Source organism: Spea bombifrons, chromosome 2 (assembly GCF_027358695.1).
Source record: "Spea bombifrons isolate aSpeBom1 chromosome 2, aSpeBom1.2.pri, whole genome shotgun sequence".
NCBI lineage: Eukaryota > Metazoa > Chordata > Amphibia > Anura > Pelobatidae > Spea > Spea bombifrons.
The window spans coordinates 836,297-857,012 of NC_071088.1; the positions used below are offsets into that span (position 1 = coordinate 836,297).

The 20,716-nt window shown below is 48.0% G+C and overlaps 1 protein-coding gene across 1 annotated transcript; it reads right to left on the reverse strand.

Moving 5' to 3' along the window:
• Window positions 1–8,324: 8,324 nt before the first annotated feature.
• Window positions 8,325–10,418, reverse strand: LOC128473022 (tyrosine-protein phosphatase non-receptor type substrate 1-like). Its single transcript, XM_053455046.1, has 4 exons — window positions 9,956–10,418; window positions 9,672–9,779; window positions 9,523–9,581; window positions 8,325–8,646 (listed from the first exon to the last, which is right to left on the reverse strand). Exons 1-4 carry the CDS (start codon window positions 10,200–10,202, stop codon window positions 8,347–8,349), a joined length of 714 nt encoding a protein of 237 aa, XP_053311021.1. The 5' UTR covers window positions 10,203–10,418; the 3' UTR covers window positions 8,325–8,346.
• Between the last annotated feature and the right edge of the window lie 10,298 nt (window positions 10,419–20,716).

Sequence of the window (20,716 nt, forward strand, 5' to 3'; positions counted from 1 at the left end):
TTGATCTGTACCTGCAAAGCTGGGTTTCTGTGTTATTCTGTAGATCCATATCTGCTATGCTATGTTTCCATACATTATTTATGTATACCTGCAAATACAGGGTTTGTATGTCTTGTTCAGTTGATTAATACCTGCAATGCTGTTTCCATGTATTTATTTGATCTATACCTGCGATGCTACGTTTCATATATTATTATTGTATACCTCAAATACAGGATTTGTATGTCTGATTCTGTTTATCTGATATATACCTTCAGTGCTGAGATCACAAGTGAATTTCAATTGATCTATACATGCAAAGCTGGGTTTGCGTGTTAATGTGTTGATCTATACCTGCTATCGGCAGCAGGGTCTAATATTTATATATATATATATATTTATATATATATCGGCAGCAGGGACTAATATTAATATATATCGGCAACTGGGGCTAATATTAATATATATGGGCAGCAGGGGCTAATATATATATATCAGCAGCAGGATCTAATATTAGGCCCTGAAATCATTTAGTGGAAAAGTTAAGGTATTGTGTTGTTTAAAGGATTTCAAGGATTAGTCGTACTAAATGGTGGCTTCAGGCTTCCCATGTTGAATGATCAAGTATTGTATTGTCCAATAACAAAAGTATCATTCCATAGCACATTACTTTTGGCAATATATATATATATATATATATATATATATATATATATGTGTGTGTGTGTTTTTTCAGTGGTATGATTTAATGGTGGAAATTATTAATGCCCCCCCAGTTTGACTGTGGTGTCTTGTGTGCCCCCCCTATATATTGTTTCTAGAGTCGCCACTGCATGTGAGCTATACCAAGAACAATGGGATATCAGGAACTCCAGGAAGAAGGGGGAGGGGCAGAGGAGACTGGAAGGACAAGAAGGAAGCAGCATGGCAGAAGCTAAGGGAGCTGTGAAAGTTTGCCAGAGAAAAGTATGAAATTGAAAGCTGCTCTTCCATCTTGGGCTAGTTTAGTGCCAAGAAGCTAGGACTAGTTTAGTGCCTATTATTGTAACTAAAAATTAGAAAACTACTACTGAAAGAATCCTTTAAAGTCTTCTATATGATCCTGGTATCTAGAGCCATTTTGGAAACTGAGCACCAAAGGAGCCATTTGATATGCTGATACTCTCTGAAGTTAAGTACATACGTTATTACAATGTTATTAGGATATAATTGTTGACTGTCTGTAACTTTGTTATGGTAACCTTTTTCGATATATTGTTTTTACCGCTAGAGGTATTAATAAAGTATATCATTATATATCATAACATCTGTTGGTATTCGTCTTTACATAATTTAACCCTATTCCTGAATCAAATTTATTGTTGTATTGTTAGATGTGTTTTGTCTAAATTGTGTATTTAAATATTAGCATAATTTTGCATAAAACAGGCCACGACCACAACTTTCCTCCCGCCATGTTTAATGTGTCTGACCTGATAACGGCACACGAGTGATAGAACCTGTTATCTGTATCTATAATAACGAATCTGTGCATTAACACACCGATCCCTGCCCCCCAGTGACCCCGGTAATAACCCTGACGATGGATAAAGAGAAGCAGCTCCTGATCTGCGAGGCTCAGAGGTTTTACCCCCCGGAGCTGAACATTTCCTGGAGTTTCTCCAACGTGGAAAATCAGACGCCGGACACTCTGGTGGAGAACGCGGACGGCACCTACACCAAGAGGTCCACGGTGGGGATAGCAGATATAATGCGGGAGCGAGAGGTGACCTGCAGCCTGCAGCACATCTCACTGACCACTCCGCTCAATGAGACCCTGTATGTGTCCGGTGAGTGCGGGGAAGAGTCCGGTGAGTGCGGGGAAGAGTTTGTGAGAAAGGAAACGAGTTAATGAGAGGGGTAGCTCTTTTAATAAATATGAAACTCTCATGGTAAAGGTGTTTCGGGAGATTGGACATGCCCGGTAGAACTTCCATTCTAGTCAATGGTAGTTGAGCTCCAACTGAAACTGAGCAGCAGCAGCCAATCACATCCATGCTGTCTCAGCAATGCTGTTTTGCTAACAGTTGACGTCAATGGTCCTCCTATGGAGCATGTGCAAGATGTGTATGTACTAATGTCTCCTGCTTTCTGTACAGCCAGTCAGGGGAGGACTTAGACGAGACTCTTACACTCATTCATACACTTTTCTCATTCACTCTTTTCCCGCAGATCCCGAGGCGTCTCTTTACCAGCTGCTGTTCCCGGTGAGAGTTCTGTTGGCTCTGATCCTCATGCTGAGTCCGTGTATCTGCACCCTGTACATTCACCGCGCCATGTAACGGTAATAGATCGTAGGCTGGGAGAGGGGGACCACCTCCACCAATATGTCTCAACATGCGTTACTGTTTTTGTCCGTCCCGTATGTTAAATATTTTCACTGTCACTAAAACTACAGTTAAAGAAGCAATAAAACTTACCTCTTATTCTAATAAAAATAAAAAACAAGGTCAATGGGGAAAAAATTATTATTGTTGGTTATTTTGTTGGGGACATTTTTTATGAATGAACATTCGCGTGAATCTGGTAATAATGCTCCGGAATCTGCTGGCGCTGTATATAAAATAATGTGATGTAATAAAGTAAGTGAAAGCGGGTCCCAGATAAATGTATTTCTGCACCTTATAGGGACCCTCCAGGCATCTGGGGTACAATAATGCCTATTAACCCTTAAATGTTCCAGAAAGACATTCTTTTCCCTAGATTTATATCGTGCACTAACATGGAATGCATCTTAAATAATCTCATTCCTTCTTTAAAATATATTATTTGCTGTAAGTTTTTGTTGAAGACCTTTCAGCGGGGTCATTAAATACTGTCCGTCTTCAGGGCTCGTCTGATCGCTCTCATCACACCTATAACACAGAACACCTCGCTCAATCACACTCACCGGCCATCACTCTGTTAATGTGGATCTGTAGAGCTTTGCTATAGGCTGTGAGACTGCTATGATGTAATACATAGGGGAGGGCTTTGGAGGAAAGACTAGACGGGCAACGGTAGTATAGCCATACATTTTATTAAGAGTCAGGGGGCAATAAAGAGAAACGGCACATAGGTTTCTGGGGATTGTGAGGCTTCCGCTGTGTATTTATTGAGGGCTCATGTCCGCTGCAGCCTCCAGAGCTCACCTGTCTGAATAAAATACCTGTTGAATAAATCATTCCGGGTCTTTGCATCGTAGTGTATTCAGCTTTGCTGTTTCTCTGCTTCCTGCCCCTGTGCTGTTTCCTGTTGGATTCGACCCGTTTTGACCCGGCTTGTCCTGACCTTGCACTTGGCTCCTGATTTGGCTCTTATTCGTGATCTCCTGGTATTGACCTGGCTTGTTCTAACTCTGCTTCTGGATTCCGATTCGGCATTGATTTGTCTTTCTGGTTCTGACCCGGCTGTCCTGACTACGTGTGCCCTGCCTGAGGGCTCCCTGCCACGTGTCCGGTGCCCTACCGCGAGGGCTCCCTGCCACGTGTCCTGCCATGTGTCCGTGTGCTCTGTCTGAGGGCTCCCTGCCACGTGTCCGGTGCCCTACCGTGAGGTCTCCTTGCTGCGTGTCCGAGGGCTTTCCATCTGTGTGCCCCGGCCGAGCGGTTCCCAGCCACATTGCCAGTGAAGACCAGTCCTGTGTTCTACCTGCCTGTCTTGTCAGCTTACCCCGAAACAGACTGTCTAAAAATAATATCCTGCCCTCGGTGTGTTTCTTTTTGCCTGTCTGTACTTTCCTACCTGTCAGTATGCATCGTGGGTACAAACAGGACCTCTGGTATCCCCTGTAACTGGGCTGCTATCCGACCCGCTTACCCCAGTCCCGACAGGGATATTTTGAGGCCCCCTATGTGGGAAAAGCTCCTTTAAATTGTTTTCCTCACATCTTGAAAATGTTTTAAGTGATTCTGCAGCCTCCCTCTGCGCCCACGGCTTATATTCACTGCCAGCTCCGGTGAGTGGGAGTTATGGGGGGATTAATGAGACCCCTGAAACCCACATGCAGAAAGTACTCCCTGCAGAGCTCTGCTGCCTCCCCATCCCCCGGAGACATTGAGACCCAGTATCTCTAAAACGGTTATGCTGATTGTGAAAGGAAAAGCACAAGTTACAGCGGTTATAATAAGTGAATTAAGTTCTGTTGAAAGCTATGATGCTGACATTTGCCCTTTAATGCACCCTCCCTGCCCTCCTGCCCCTAACCTGTTACCCCGTTGTCATTTGGTTTATATCGCGTATCAATCAGTAATTCTAACAAACACCTTTATCTGTATTATCAGGAGGACGCGATATCCAATCGCCGGGAGAGCTTCACACGGAAAACCTTCCAGAACAGCTCCGATTATAACCAATAAACGATTCCTAAATATCTCCTCTCCCCTGAACCCCACTCTGTCTCCCGACCTCGCCAATAAATGCCTCCTCTCCCCTGAACCCCACTCTGTCTCCCGGCCTCGCCAATAAATGCCTCCTCTCCCCTGTACCCCACTCTGTCTCCCGGCCTCGCCAATAAATATCTCCTCTCCCCTGTACCCCACTCTGTCTCCCGGCCTCGCCAATAAATGCCTCCTCTCCCCTGTACCCCACTCTGTCTCCCGGCCTCGCCAATAAATGCCTCCTCTCCCCTGTACCCCACTCTCCCTCCCGACCTCGCCAATAAATGCCTCCTCTCCCCTGAACCCCACTCTGTCTCCCAGCCTCGCCAATAAATGCCTCCTCTCCCCTGTACCCCACTCTGTCTCCCGACCTCGCCAATAAATGCCTCCTCTCCCCTGTACCCCACTCTGTCTCCCGACCTCGCCAATAAATGCCTCCTCTCCCCTGTACCCCACTCTGTCTCCCGGCCTCGCCAGTAAATGCCTCCTCTCCCCTGTACCCCACTCTGTCTCCCGACCTCGCCAATAAATGCCTCCTCTCCCCTGTACCCCACTCTCCCTCCCGACCTCGCCAATAAATGCCTCCTCTCCCCTGAACCCCACTCTGTCTCCCGACCTCGCCAATAAATGCCTCCTCTCCCCTGAACCCCCACTGTCTCCCGACCCCGCCAGTAAATGCCTCCTCTCCCCTGAACCCCACTCTGTCTCCCGGCCTCGCCAATAAATGCCTCCTCTCCCCTGTACCCCACTCTGTCTCCCGACCTCGCCAATAAATGCCTCCTCTCCCCTGTACCCCACTCTGTCTCCCGGCCTCGCCAATAAATGCCTCCTCTCCCCTGTACCCCACTCTGTCTCCCGACCTCGCCAATAAATGCCTCCTCTCCCCTGAACCCCAGTCTGTCTCCCGGCCTCGCCAATAAATGCCTCCTCTCCCCTGTACCCCACTCTGTCTCCCGACCTCGCCAATAAATGCCTCCTCTCCCCTGAACCTCACTCTGTCTCCCGGCCTCGCCAATAAATGCCTCCTCTCCCCTGAACCCCACTCTGTCTCCCGGCCTCGCCAATAAATGCCTCCTCTCCCCTGTACCCCACTCTGTCTCCCGGCCTCGCCAATAAATGCCTCCTCTCCCCTGTACCCCACTCTGTCTCCCGGCCTCGCCAATAAATGCCTCGTCTCCCCTGTACCCCACTCTGTCTCCCGGCCTCGCCAATAAATGCCTCCTCTCCCCTGAACCCCACTCTGTCTCCCGGCCTCGCCAATAAATGCCTCCTCTCCCCTGTACCCCACTCTGTCTCCCGACCTCGCCAATAAATGCCTCCTCTCCCCTGTACCCCACTCTGTCTCCCGGCCTCGCCAATAAATGCCTCCTCTCCCCTGAACCCCACTCTGTCTCCCGACCTCGCCAATAAATGCCTCCTCTCCCCTGAACCCCACTCTGTCTCCCGACCTCGCCAATAAATGCCTCCTCTCCCCTGAACCCCACTCTGTCTCCCGACCTCGCCAATAAATGCCTCCTCTCCCCTGTACCCCACTCTGTCTCCCGGCCTCGCCAATAAATGCCTCCTCTCCCCTGTACCCCACTCTGTCTCCCGACCTCGCCAATAAATGCCTCCTCTCCCCTGTACCCCACTCTGTCTCCCGACCTCGCCAATAAATGCCTCCTCTCCCCTGTACCCCACTCTGTCTCCCGGCCTCGCCAATAAATGCCTCCTCTCCCCTGTACCCCACTCTCCCTCCCGACCTCGCCAATAAATGCCTCCTCTCCCCTGTACCCCACTCTCCCTCCCGGCCTCGCCAATAAATGCCTCCTCTCCCCTGTACCCCACTCTGTCTCCCGGCCTCGCCCATAAATGCCTCGTCTCCCCTGTACCCCACTCTGTCTCCCGACCTCGCCAATAAATGCCTCCTCTCCCCTGTACCCTACTCTGTCTCCCGGCCTCGCCAATAAATGCCTCCTCTCCCCTGAACCCCACTCTGTCTCCCGGCCTCGCCAATAAATGCCTCCTCTCCCCTGAACCCCACTCTGTCTCCCGGCCTCACCAATAAATGCCTCCTCTCCCCTGTACCCCACTCTGTCTCCCGGCCTCGCCAATAAATGCCTCCTCTCCCCTGAACCCCACTCTGTCTCCCGGCCTCGCCAATAAATGTCTCCTCTCCCCTGTACCCCACTCTGTCTCCCGGCCTCGCCAATAAATGCCTCCTCTCCCCTGTACCCCACTCTGTCTCCCGACCTCGCCAATAAATGCCTCCTCTCCCCTGTATCCCACTCTGTCTCCCGGCCTCGCCAATAAATGCCTCCTCTCCCCTGTACCCCACTCTGTCTCCCGACCTCGCCAATAAATGCCTCCTCTCCCCTGTACCCCACTCTGTCTCCCAGCCTCGCCAATAAATGCCTCCTCTCCCCTGTACCCCACTCTGTCTCCCGGCCTCGCCAATAAATGCCTCCTCTCCCCTGTACCCCACTCTGTCTCCCGACCTCGCCAGTAAATGCCTCCTCTCCCCTGTACCCCACTCTGTCTCCCGACCTCGCCAATAAATGCCTCCTCTCCCCTGTACCCCACTCTGTCTCCCGGCCTCGCCAATAAATGCCTCCTCTCCCCTGTACCCCACTCTGTCTCCCGGCCTCGCCAATAAATGCCTCCTCTCCCCTGTACCCCACTCTGTCTCCCGACCTCGCCAATAAATGCCTCCTCTCCCCTGTACCCCACTCTGTCTCCCGGCCTCGCCAATAAATGCCTCCTCTCCCCTGTACCCCACTCTGTCTCCCGGCCTCGCCAATAAATGCCTCCTCTCCCCTGTACCCCACTCTCTCCCTGTCTTGTGTCACTTTTCTATATGTTTTTTACCCAAAAGGTGCAGCGCGCCATAACCTCAATACATTTTTGGTTCATCTATCGCTTTGAGGAAACAACGACAAAAATAAGATATCATTTCTCTGAATAATGTGACCGGAATAAAAATGTTTTCAAAGACGAACCCTACGACCGAGTCTCATCTTTAACCTATAGAAATAAAATGGGAAAAAGACCACAGAGAGAAATGAGTGATTCAGGGAGGATGCTGGGTAACCTGTATAAGACAAACATACTGCATATCAACTGCAAGGTGGAACTTGATGGACTTTTGTCTTTTTTTCAACTTAAATTAATATGAAAGTGAGAAAAAGAATTAACTAAATGTTTATGTCTGTAAGGATTTATTGCACTCATTCTGCTTTTGGTTCTTTGCCCATCGAACAATGTATCGTGGAAAAGGAACATTCTGGGCAGCCATACATGGTCTAGGCTGCCGACCGGCAGGATGTGGGACTCGTTAGCCCAGACAGGAAGCCATAACTCACTTCCTGGGCTCTTCCAGCAGATGGCGCATGAGAGCAAGGCAGCAATTTATAAGATGTGACGTGGCCAGGAGTCAGGATGTATTTGGAGACGTTCTGGCGATATAATATTGTGTCCACTTTTACTGAAATCTCCCTCTTCTCCCTACTTTTGAGATTCCGCTTGGAGACAAGTGTCATGGAAGCCTGCATGGCCTGGGCTTCTGGAGGAGCCTGGGGGCAGCCTCCTTCCTACATACTTTGGGTTTTGGCCTTGGGAGGGGTTCTGTTATTGGGGAGGTGGGTGCAGGGGCTCCGCTGGGACTACTTCTTCCCCCGGTACGGAGCGCCGCGTTTCCCCAATTACCAGAGACTCTAAAGACTGTGGAGCTCGGATACCCTTGTTTTGGAAGTAGATTTATTCAGACGGTTTGCTCCGGGTTACATTGTGTTTTATTGTACAGATCTCCTGGCATCGGCTATCGCTGGTATTTACTATCATTAGGTTACTGAGATAACCCCCTCCTGTGTGAGAGAACAATCTGTTTTACCGCCCCCCGGCTGCTGGTGCCACCAAGGAATCCGTCGCGTTCTCCTGGAGAGTGAAAACCTTGTCCTGTGAGACCTTCATTCTCCACCCTGTAATAACCCGTTCAGCGGCATTGTACCCGTGCGTAGGTTTGCTCTGGATGCTGGTGTCCGGGTTCTCTGTGCACCACGGCAGTGATATCTGTCTGTGGGGGAGATATTCGTAACGTGGCGTAGGACAGGAATGGCTCCTCCATGTTCTGTCCGTAGGCCGTAGCGTCTGGTGTAATGGCCGCCGCAATTTTCACAGCAGCGTATTCCACGCTCTCTTCCTCTGTGACTCGCTTTCTGGGCAGCTGCCTCTGTGTTTCTCCTCCACCGTGGAAGATGGAGGCATAATGTACATCTGAGTCGCCATCTCCGTCCTGTGAAGAGACAAATTTTAAGGAATATTAGAAAGGAGAAAATATTCAGAATCTATCATTTTCAGTGAAAATATCTACATTAACATTTTTCATTTATGAGCAAAAATAAAGATTAAGTCCATTTAGTGATACTTAATAAGTTTCAACAAAGAAACCTGATGAAGCTCAGCACTATGTTGACGATAAGGCCCAGCAGAGTAGTATCAATATTACAGAGGCGATGGCAGTAACAATGGCCGGGTCTGGCAGCCAAGCGGCAACAAAAGTAATGGCTGTGCGTGAACTCGAGCTGGGATTCAGCCTCATCTTTGGCTCTGCCGGGGTCATTAAGACTGGAGTAGCATCAGGTTCGACCCTAGACATGCTGCCCTTCCCCCACATCCATTATTTTCTATCATGATGAATAAACTCACTCTCTCAATGTCTTCCTAGCTTCCCCGTTGACCCTGTCTCTTTTACCACAGCTTAAGTTTCTTCACTTGCCTCTTCTTGTTCTGTCTTCTTACTTCGTCCGCCTCTCCCTTTGTCTTCCTTTTTTGTCCGATTCTCCGTGAACCTGGCCTCCCGGCAAAAAAACTTTCCATGTACACCCTTGCTCTGATTGGAGGAACGGGAGAGAGGCTGTCCCTGTGACTCCGCCCCTTTGCAGAAGTGCACTAAGACTCCAGAATAATGCAGATGGGTTCACGGAGAAAGAGAGAGCCTTGGGTCGGCTAATTGCCTCCCGGGTCAAAGTGCCACCTGGGTCCCATGGACCCACCAGGACCCATCAGGGTCGACTCTGAGTAGGATGAGCCACATTTATAGCAGCTCAACCCCTTCTTTTCCTATACTGTGTTTCACAAGCCATTATGGATTATATTGATGAACACGCACCTGCGCGGGCTGCTGCTCACGCGTCCTCTTCCTGGCACGCGTCTCACGTGTCGCAGGACCTGGGTGCATAAAGCGCAGGGTTTATTAGGATGCCACCGATCTGGGGCTTTAACAAACGTCTTATTCACAGCGGTGGTCGGGGCACTTACTGCTTCCATTTCTGCGGCTCCGATGCCTCCGGTACACGAAAACCACAAACAAAACCGTGAGGATGAGCAGGAGAAGGAACAGATAATGATAGCGGACTGGAGAGGGGTCTGCGGGAAAAAAACAAATAAAAAAATGGGATAATTGAAATTATAGTGAATGCTAAACTATGATCAAAACGTCCCGGTCAAACCTTCGCTTCAAATACTTTCATCACCGGAGGTGGAAAGACAGCGACAGACTCCCCGCTCGTCCTACTGAGAATTATATGTTCATTCGGACTCACCGGACACATACAGGGTGTCATTGAGCGGAGCGGTCAGTGAGATGTGCTGCAGGCTGCAGGTCACCTCTCGCTCCCGCATTATATCTGCTATCCCCACCGTGGACCTCTTGGTGTAGGTGCCGTCCACGTTCTCCACCAGAGTGTCCTGCGTCTGATTTTCCATGTTGGAGAAACTCCAGGAAATGTTCAGCTCCGGGGGGTAAAACCTCTGAGCCTCACAGATCAGGAGCTGCTTCTCTTTATCCATCCTCAGGGTTATTACCGGGGTCACTGGGGGGCAGGGATCGGTATGTTAATGCACAGACTCGTTATTATAGATACAGATAACAGGTTCTATCACTCGTGTGCCGTTATCAGGGCAGTCAGACACATTAAACATGGCGGGAGGAAGAAGGGGCAAATGCATATGGGGGGATTCTGCTGAAACCATCCATGGATTTCCAAGCAGGGACGCCTCGACCATGAAAATACACGATGAGCGGAGCGTCTCTTTAATCTTCTAATCTCTCTTTTGTAACAGGGCTATGGGATCTGCTGGGGCTTTAGAAATAAGATGTAATGTGAAATATAACCCATGCGCTCCCCAACATGCTTGGGGTACCCGTGTAAATTCATACCCTGCCATGACACGGATAAAGGGACAACATAGAAAGTAGAGGCGGACACTCCTCATATATACTGGAATGTCAGCAAAGTCAAGTGGGACTCCGATGAGGTCACAGCAACCCCTAAATTTATTTTCTTAATATATTTATTTATGTATTTTTCGACTTTTTGGGGAGCGGGGGAGGGGAGGGCTTGGAAGTCCGCATTAGAACTTAGTTCCAACTCACGTAAATACACGTTTTTTCGTTTGAGGCAAAAAAGATGGAGAAGAACTCTTTTCTTAAACGGACGTGGCTGCAGATATATGCAAATTGCACACGCAGTGCATTATAACCAAGTCTAGCACAGATAAAGAAGGGTTAAATTCCAAAATCATACTAAAGAAGCAAAATGTAGGGTCAGCACACAAGTCCACCCTTTTTGCACTTTTGGCCCACTTTTTGGTGGCTACTCCCATCACTCTTGTCATTATTCTGGCTAAAGATCATAAGAGGCGTCATCCAGAAAGGGGAAACACTCTGCACACAGCCACAACACAGGGAGGTTTGGGGGTACCACACTTCGAACTATATGCCGAAGCATGTGTGACGGCTCAAACAATAGCTTTCCACTCCAACAGAAACAGCCCACAATGGGCCACACGGGAGGATCGGGAGCTAGCCCAAAGGTTCTGGTGTAAGAATGCAATAAGACCTAGGTGAGAGAATATGTTACCAACCACTAAACATGCATTAAAGATTTGGGACCGGTATGCCAAATTCTCACCCTGGTTGAATTCTACATCTGGAGCCACTCCTTTCCTAGTACTAGAACTAAAAAAGGGACTCAGGTAATCCAAGATGTAATGGATAAATCAGGGGTTCTTCCGTTCAACAAACTGCAACTATACTTTGGTTCAGAACATAAAGAGTTCTATAAATTCCTCCAAATACGCCATTGCCTAAATACAGCTCCATCCTCCATTTTTATTACTAGCTCAAAAGGAGGATGACAAATTTGTGTCCTTATTCTGAGAAGCAAAGCCCAAACCGGGCCTAATTTCAGTCTTCTATAAAAAAGCCCTGATTAAACCAGATTAAGGGCCAAATTAGTCACAGGGTAGCATGGGAGAGAGAGTTGGGTTTGAAGTTTCCACAAGATGAGTGGCTAAAAACATATAATTCGATTCCCTTTGCTTAAATCACCTGGAACCCCAGAAGAAAATGAATTGTAGGTGGTACTTAACACCAGCGAGACCGGCTCACATAGTACCGGGGCCTCCCCTCTATGCTGGAGGGAGTGTAACCAGAAGGGCGAAATGTCGCATGTTTGGTGGTCCTGTCCCAAGCTCCATCCATTGTGGGAAGAATATATCCAAAAGCTTGAAACAATAACTGCAACGAGTCTCCCCCATACACCAGAGTTTGCAGTTACATTTTTTTCCAGACAATATACCAAGACCCATAAAATTCTGATAATCCACGGCCTCCTAGCTCTCAGAATAGTGATAGCCGGCACCGGAAAGATCCACTCGCACCCCCATTATCTGAAGTCTGGAGGACACCGGAAACGCGTTCCCAAATGGAGCATTATGTCCCACGCAATTAATCATTCGCTCCCCAAATATTATAAAATGTGGTCATTATGGCTGGACAGCGACGTTAGGCCAATAAAGTAATAAATTAACTCACAATTATACACCTTAAAGGTTCAAGACAAACAATAAGTAGTGCTAACTCGGTTATGCCGTTTATGTTTAAATCTTGGTACCTTAGTATGCAACGAGACGACCAAAGAGTTACTCACCATGGCTCAGCGATGTTTGAATCTAAACATACAAAGTACATTTAAAATAACGGAGGAGTATAACACGAGCTACGACATCCATGGATTCACAGATAAAATATAACTGGATGTTAGTACTGCAACAATGTGTAATTTGTTAAAATCTCCATCCTGTAACGAGCTGACATACGCAGCCAGACCCCCCAAAACAAATCCAGGGGGGCCTAAGGCCATAGTATGTTATTAGATGTTGATACTTTATCGTGTTTATACTTACCGCTGAAAACGCAATAAAATTTCCTTAAAAAAAATAAATAAGAGGCGTCATCCAGAAATCAGTCCCTTTCATGGAGGAGGATGAGAAGGAGGATGATCTGCCGCCCAGACGCTGAATGCCGATCAGTTAGCTGTCCCCCGGGTTCGGCAGGTTGTGGACGGAGTGCTGGGATGGGCTGGCGATGATCCAGAGGTCGTAGTCAACGTTGGTACTAATGACAAAGCCAATGGCAGGTGGGGGGGCCTTTAACTAGCCACAGACTCTAAAGCATTGGACGGCTGCTCCTCAGTAATGAGGGGGCTTCAGTGTTAGGTTAACTCTTCTTGGAAATAGGTGAGTTTTCAGAGAGCTTTTGAAGTTCGGGTACGAGAGAGAAAATCTGACGGAACCGGGAAGGGAATTCCACAGAAGGGATGCAACGCGGGGCAAATCCTGAATACGGGGGTGAGAAGAGGTAATGGCGGTAGGAGAGAGACGCAGGTAGTGAGAGGAACGGAGAGGGCAGTTAGAGGGGTATTTGGATAGGAGGATAGAGATATACGGTGTGCGGAGTTGTTAAGGGTTCTGTAGGTTAGGAGTCTGAATTTGACTCTGGGGGGGTACGGGGAGCCGGTGGAGCGATTGGCGCAGAGGAGCGGCAGATGAGGAGCGGGGACAGAGAAAGATTACTCCAGCTGCAGTGCTGGACGGATTGGAGCGGTGAAAGGGGGGAGACGGGGAGGGCAGTTAGCAGGGAGTGGCAATAATCCAGGTGGGAAATCACCAGGGATTTTAGTCGTTTCATGTGTGAGGAACGGGCGGATGTTTTTCAGTTGAAGGGGGCAGGATTTGCGATGGTTTCTTTAGGATGGGTGAGATGAGGTTTGAATGAGGATGGGAATTTGCCAGAGAAAAGAGAGATTAAAGATGTTGGTCGGGGGTGGGGGTACGGATACTAGAGAGGGATGGCAGGAGGTGTGAAGGTGTGGGGTCGATGGGGCAGTTAGTGAGGTGGGAGGACGAGAGAAACGTCAGTAGTGGTGACTGGACTGGTGCAGGTGAGGGTGGCTTGAAGTGAGGAGGGAGGTCGAGGTAACGTATGTTTAACACCGTGTTATCCCTGATGGTGTCATTTTGTTTTTAAAGTAGGTGGCAAGTTCTTGGGCGGAGAAGTTAGAGGGCGAGGGAGGTGCTGGGGGGAGGACGTTAAAGGTGGAAAACAAACGTTTAGGGTTATGGGAAAGAGAGGAGATTAATGAAATATAATACATTTGGACAGAGGGAGGGCCGATGTATAGGAACAGAGCATAAGTTTGAAATGAGTGAAGTCTTCAGGTGAGTGAGGCTTCCTCCATAGACGCTCAGCATTATGTCAGCACCTTCGGAGGAGACGGTCTCTGTGGAATGCCGTGGCTGAGGTGGACAGCGTGGGTGGAGGCGCGAAGTTAGATGGGCAACCATATCTAGGAATGAGGCCAGTGTATGGTTATACTGAGCGGTAGAGGACAGGAGGAAGTGGGGAAGCGTGAGAGACGTAGATGGAGTGTAAGCTGTAGAGTGCAGAGGTTTCGGTAGGTTTGTGCTGTTTTTTTAGGTAGAGGAGGTGGGGGGGATGTCATATTTAATGTTAGCAGGCTGTGGTCGGACAGACAGAAGGGACAGTTGGAGAAATAAGATGTTGAACAGGTGGGGGAGCGTTTTTGATGACATTCCCGGTGCGTGAAGGAGGTCCATTGTGAGAGTCTGAGAGAGGAGGAGAGTGAAAGTAGTTTGGGAGCTGCAGGTGAGGAGAGTCCTCAATCAGTAAATTGGAGTCTCCTAGGATTAGTGCAGGGATGGTGGAGGAAAGGAAGTGGGCAAAGCGATCAGAGAATGGAGAAGTAGGGCCAGGAAGCCGGTGGATCACAGCAACAAGACGAGCCAATGGGGAGAAGAGACGGACAGAGCGTACTTCAAAAGATGAGACGGAGAGAACCGGTGGCAGACGGTGCAGCGGGGGGGGGATTCCAACACCTCTCCCTGACCGTCTCCAGGACTAGGTATGTGGCTGAAGCGAAGACCACCGTAAGAGAGAGCAGCAGCAGAGTTAGTATCGGAGGACGTTAACCACGTTTCAGTGAGTGCAAGGAGACTGAGGTGGTTAGAGATGAAATGGTTGTGGACAGCAGTGGGTTTATTGCACACGGAGCAAAGAAGGTATGGCTGTGGATGGTGGGAGAAGGGAGGGAAAGATGGGGATTGTGGAGGGGTTGTCTGGGGAAAAGGGGGATGAAATATGTTTAAGGAGTAGGGTAAGAGTAAAAACATGTACGGGTTCATAGTAAGGATAAGGGTGATTGGGTGGGTTACCTGCGGATTGCGAGGGGTTTAACTCCAGAGTAACTCTTATCTGTCCGCTTATAAAGGGTCCACTTGGGATGACCCCCCCCCCCCGCAGCTACAAGCAGTTGCCTGTTTTTCTCTGTTTTAACCCCTTGATGACAATCGACGTGCCAGGCCAGGAAACTTAAGGAACTTTTTTCAGTATTTTAAATAAACTTAAAATGGTTAATTTCATACTTAAATATTATTAAGCATTATTCTGACTTATATGGGCTCTCTCCCTGATGGTCCCAACCTGTGACACGATGTCAGGGGCCACGGTGATATTAGGAGCTATGTGTTTTTTTATGCATCTTATTTATGACTAATTTGCATACCTGGGAGCTATCTGGTTCCTGCTACCTGGAGACCCCTTTAAGGGATGAGGGTAGGACACGTTATTTATTCTTGGAAGTTGGCGGGGCGTGGGGCGTGCCGCGACGTGAGGTTCCCTGCAGTGACCCGGAAAAAGAAAATTAAATTTGGGCCAGAACCCCACACATGCCGCGGGCACAATAATCGCCCCATGAAACATGGGTCCAGTATTCACTTATTTCCAGGGCTGTTTTTAAGTCTAGTTCTAAATTATAAAATAAATAAATTAATAATAATTTACTTTATTTCCTGTCTATGTATTTTTATTAGGTGGTAGCGTCCCCGGGACCCCCAACTTAAAATAAAATAATGTGATTTGGAAATCCCTTTTTTCCCAGCACGCTCTCCAGCCGATCTCGTAAAAGATCAATTAGCAGGATTTTTTGCCGTCCCCATTGCAGTACGGAATAATATATTTCTATAGGAGATGCACAGCTGTCTGTCTGTCTGTCCAATGACTGCCTACAAACCCCCGCCTAGGTTGCATTTTATAGGTTAAAAAATAATAAAACAAAAAAGTGAAAGGGGGGGTTCCCAGGACTCCCCATAAAGCAATAATAACCCCACCCCAAGTACATAAAGAATAGGGGTCTGTACCTCAAGCTGTCCCATTCTGTTCCTAGAGGAGCCTTCGGAGCATCAATGACCCTACCCCAGACCCCTCGTCCTCTGAGGTGAGGCTGAGCCCCATCCCCCTCCTCTCCGCTTCACTACGTCTATGCCCTGTGGGATGGAGGGGGTACTGAGGCAGAGGGTTCAGGTCCGTATAATCACCCGCTTGATGCCAGATGAGGCTGTTTTTGCAGCAGTGGAACAGACATTGGGTTCTCCAGTGGAAACGGAACCGAATATATTGGATCATCTTAGTTTCATGTAGAAAGTTTTAAAAATAATATATTAGAACTTAGTCCCCAGCCCATCACCAACCCAAACCGGATGCCTTATTGCTTTACTCAAGGTAGACTCCATACATGAGACGGGGGATTGTGGGGGGGGGGGGCCGGCTGTAGCTGAAACGGTATTTTTTTAGTTGGCTCACATGGTAACTTCACTTATTAACGGCAGACAACGGAGCTGAAAACATTTATTACAGTAGGTTTTCCATGGCCGAGTTCTGTATATAGGGGGTCAGAGGGGATTATGGTTCCGATACAAACTACAAACTGATACAATTCTAATCTTACCTTTCACCAGGAGACGGGTTCCGTTCCCCGTGTAAGGCTCCCCCACTATGTAATTAAATGTCCGTATATCACACTCATACAGCCCGCTGTCCCTGGCTGTGACCGGGGAGATGCGGAGAGAGCTGGACAGGGAGCGGGGGCCGGAGGTGATGGTCACTCTGGAGCTGTTATGGATTGCGGTGGAATTCACTTTCCAGTAAAAATATACTGAATCCCGGTTGCTCTGCGGCCCTCCTAAGGTACAGAACATCAGGGCCGTCTGACCCTCCCGCAGGACAAGAGATGGAGGGTCCTGCAGGACCCTATGTGCGGCTGCACCTAAAGAGGGTAACAATAGTGAATAACTGACCGCAGCGACACCGGAATCCCCCCACTAACTGCCCACATTCAGGTCCCCCCCAGACCAGTCAACGTCCCCTCATCCCAGTAACTCCAGCGAATCCGGCATTAGGTCAACAATATTCATCACCTCTTTCAGCATCCTTTGGTGCAACAGTAGTCTGAGAAATCCCCGACCAACAGAGGGTCTTTGTGAGACAGTTTCAGTCATTCTTTGGTATGTAGTGAATAATAAAAAGGAACGGAATCCTATAAGCCCATCTGCATTCTATATTCCAGGTCCTTCTAGATTCTACTTCCATTACCTACTGTAGATTCTGTGTCTCCTCTCCATACTGGAACCTACTGTACCTGCTTCATTCATTTTTTCATATTTCTCCATTCCAGATTCCACCCCCCTGGTGATTCTACTACCCCTACCCATCCATGACAGGGGTAGGACAGATGGGTTGTTGAAGTAGATGGACTCTTCTTACCTGTGAAGAGGGTGAAGTACAACAGAGAGAGAACCATCGTGGAACACAATCACCAACGTGAAGGTGGCTGCCGATTTCCGTGTCTTAGTAACTAGACATCTGGACCCCACCTCCTGAAGAAACCACAGACTGCGTCAGGACATTCTGGTCACAAAACAAGCGTGGGCGATAAATTGAGAACAAATTCACCAAATCTAACAGGAGATAAGAAATCGTTACAGACCCCGATTTTAATCTAGTGGTTTCCTAGCAAGGTATTGACTGTGAAATTGGCGTTAACTTGGCCCGGAACTCATGAATGTTTATAACCATTAATAAGAAACCGAGGGGCTGTAGGGGCAAAGACACCGTCTGGAGCTGCAACTTCTGCCCCAGTGGTTTGTTCCATATCACTTCCTGGCTGTTGTGTGAGGAGGGAGTGCTTCCCATCTATCTGTCTTACAGACACTGGTGAGCCCGCACCATAGGGGGTAGGATGGACAACTGAAAGACCAACTGTTGTTAAAGAAAGTGACCTACAGAATGTCCCATCCATACTCTGTACACAAGAATGAGGAGAACTGCCTTAATGTCACATTCTTAGTCATGATGGTCCTGATGGCCAGTAGACCCAGCCAGGACATTTTGTCCTGAAACATGCAAGAAACCATAAGCAGACAATGATCACAATGACTGGAAGACGCCTCTACTGGGACCTTGGTCTTAACTACCCCCAAATTCAACCGTCTGAAAAGACAGAAGGCAGAAAGGGGTGTCTGCAGAGCCAACAAATTGAGAACGTGCTGAGTCTTGTTCAGTTTTTATACAACATCCTGTATACCGAGGGCTTCCTGAGCAGAGAATCGAAACAGTCTCTGGTGTGAAAGGAAACCGATACTAAATGTATCATTGCCGTAACATACTAGATTCTTAATGCTAACCACTTGAATACCACATTGTCTCAATGCCATCAACGAGAGGGGTTGACTTCATGCCCTCAACAAGAGATCACAGCGACACCGGAATCGCCAAGGCAGGAGCTAACGGCTAACAAGCCTTTCATAGCTGTCTAGAAAAATGCAAAGCCTAGATTAATAATAATTACCTAAAGTTGGAAATATTTTCCAAAATGCCGCTTCCATTGATTTCCTCTCGAACGCGTTGGATATCGCACTTCCGGTGTCTCTGCTGGAACATCTGCTATTATTACAGAAATAGAGATAATAATATACTCTTCTGCTGTGTTCTCCAAGTTAGGCATCACGGCATCGATATACCTGGTGGCCTGGAGCAGAGACATCTATGCCTTCTTCTTCCTCTTGGCGTGCATGTGTACGCTATGAGCTGTGGGTTAGAATATCATAACTGTCACTGATGGGGCTATCAGCCAAACAGTCAGAGTATGAGCGCGGAAGGGTTAAATGCCAATCCCACAGGGCACCAAGCAACCACCACGAGCCCCTGACTGCCAGCCCCCCAAAACTCCCAGCGTAAAACAAGCTGCCACCACCAAGAACCGTAAAACCGGATGTCTTAGGTTACCCAAAAGGAGTAGGACTTCAATATACACACCAAAGTATCTATATAATTAACCCCTTAGAGAATTAAAGACAGAACTGATTAAAAAACATTATCTGAGTAGAATAAGTGACGGTGCTGTTTCTCAATAAAATGTATCTAAAAAGAAACAGACGTATACAGTAGCAGTACATCAACAGTTTCAAAATAAAAAGAGAAAACAGAGTATAATACCATTTTTTGTGACTCTTGCAGCCTTGATGTTGTCTTTTTGATGGTAAAGCAGGCTCTCCTTAATTAGCAATTACCCACATTTTTAACCTCCCCCTGAAGACTACCCCCTTTCCTGTCACCTGAGCAAGGAGGTGGGAGTCGGGGGGTTCTGCAGATTATGACATCCTGAAGACGAGTCATATCTGCCCAACTTTTGCCTGGGATCACAAAGTATACAATATGACGCCAGCCGAGCTTGGCATAACCACGACACCAGCATCATCATCATTCTCTGGTCCTACAGATTAACTTAAGCCTGAACATGGGATGTGTATGAGTAGCCAAGTGCCCTCTTCTCAGCATAGCCCTAACTCATTAACACACTCGTACACACTCGTGCTAACGCACACTCATGGAAACCATGATGAGGAGGGAAGGAAGACCGCAACCTCCAAGTACCACCAAAGGATGAGGGTTGAACTTGATGGACTTATGTATGTACTATGTAATATCCTGCTCAATGGGAAGAACAAGATCCATGCCATCGACACATACTTCCTCCCAGTCATCAGATACCCTGGGGGCATAGTGTGCTGGCCAAAGGAGGACATGGAGGCTGCCAACGTGAAGCCCCGGAGGCTCCTCACAATAGATGGAGGTTTCCACCCCAAGTCCAACACTCAGAGACTGTACACCAGCCGGAAAGAAGGCGGACAGGTGTGAAAGCCACTGTCCTGGATGAAACCAAGAGCATCTGGTAGTACGTGAGTAAGGTGGCACCCAAAGATGAGCTGCTGAGAGTATGCCTGAACCAGCAAGAGACATGCAAAGAAGATCAAGTTGAGGAAGTACCATGGCAAGCCAAGACCCTGTATGGGATGTGCTGTCGACAAATAGCGGAGGTGGCTTATATTGGGAAATCCTACCAATGGCTGGACTCAAAGAGAGCACTGATGCACTGATAATGGCGGCAGAAGAGCAGGCACTAAGCATCAGATCCATAGAGGCCGGCATCTACCACGCCAGGCAGGACCCAAGGTGCAGACTACGTAGAGACTTCTGAGACAGTCCAATTCATAGTGGCCGGGTGTAAGATGTTCACAAGAACCGCGTACACTGAACGGCACGACCAAGCAGCTGGCATTGTGTACAGGAACATCTGTATGGGCGAAACCCTCCCAAGTCCAAATGAGGGATCCCACAGAAGATTGTGGAGAACTGCAGGGCTAGGTTCCTGTGGGACTTCCAGATCCAGACGGATAAGCAGGTATTGGGTAAGAAGGGAATTTATATATATATATATATATATATATATATATATATATATACTCTCACTCTAACAAACATACATACAAATTTGGTAAAGATGAGACCTTTATTGGCTACCTGACCTATTATGGATTGCAAGCTTTCAAGACTATCTAGGCCTCTTCTTCAGGCATATTATACATTTGAAGCAGTACATGTATTCAGTAACCTATAGATCCAGAGATTGTGAAGCGAGATTACACTCCTGTGGTGATGTTTAAAGGAAATGCAAGCGCGCGGTTGGTGTGAAATGCAGCATTTGGCCCCAGCAGTCTCTTTCAGTATCGCAGACTGTCACATACTAAGGTCTATGTGTAAGAGTGATTGTGTGGATAGTGTGATATAAATTCATTATCACTATTTAGGCCTGAATTTAGAGTGT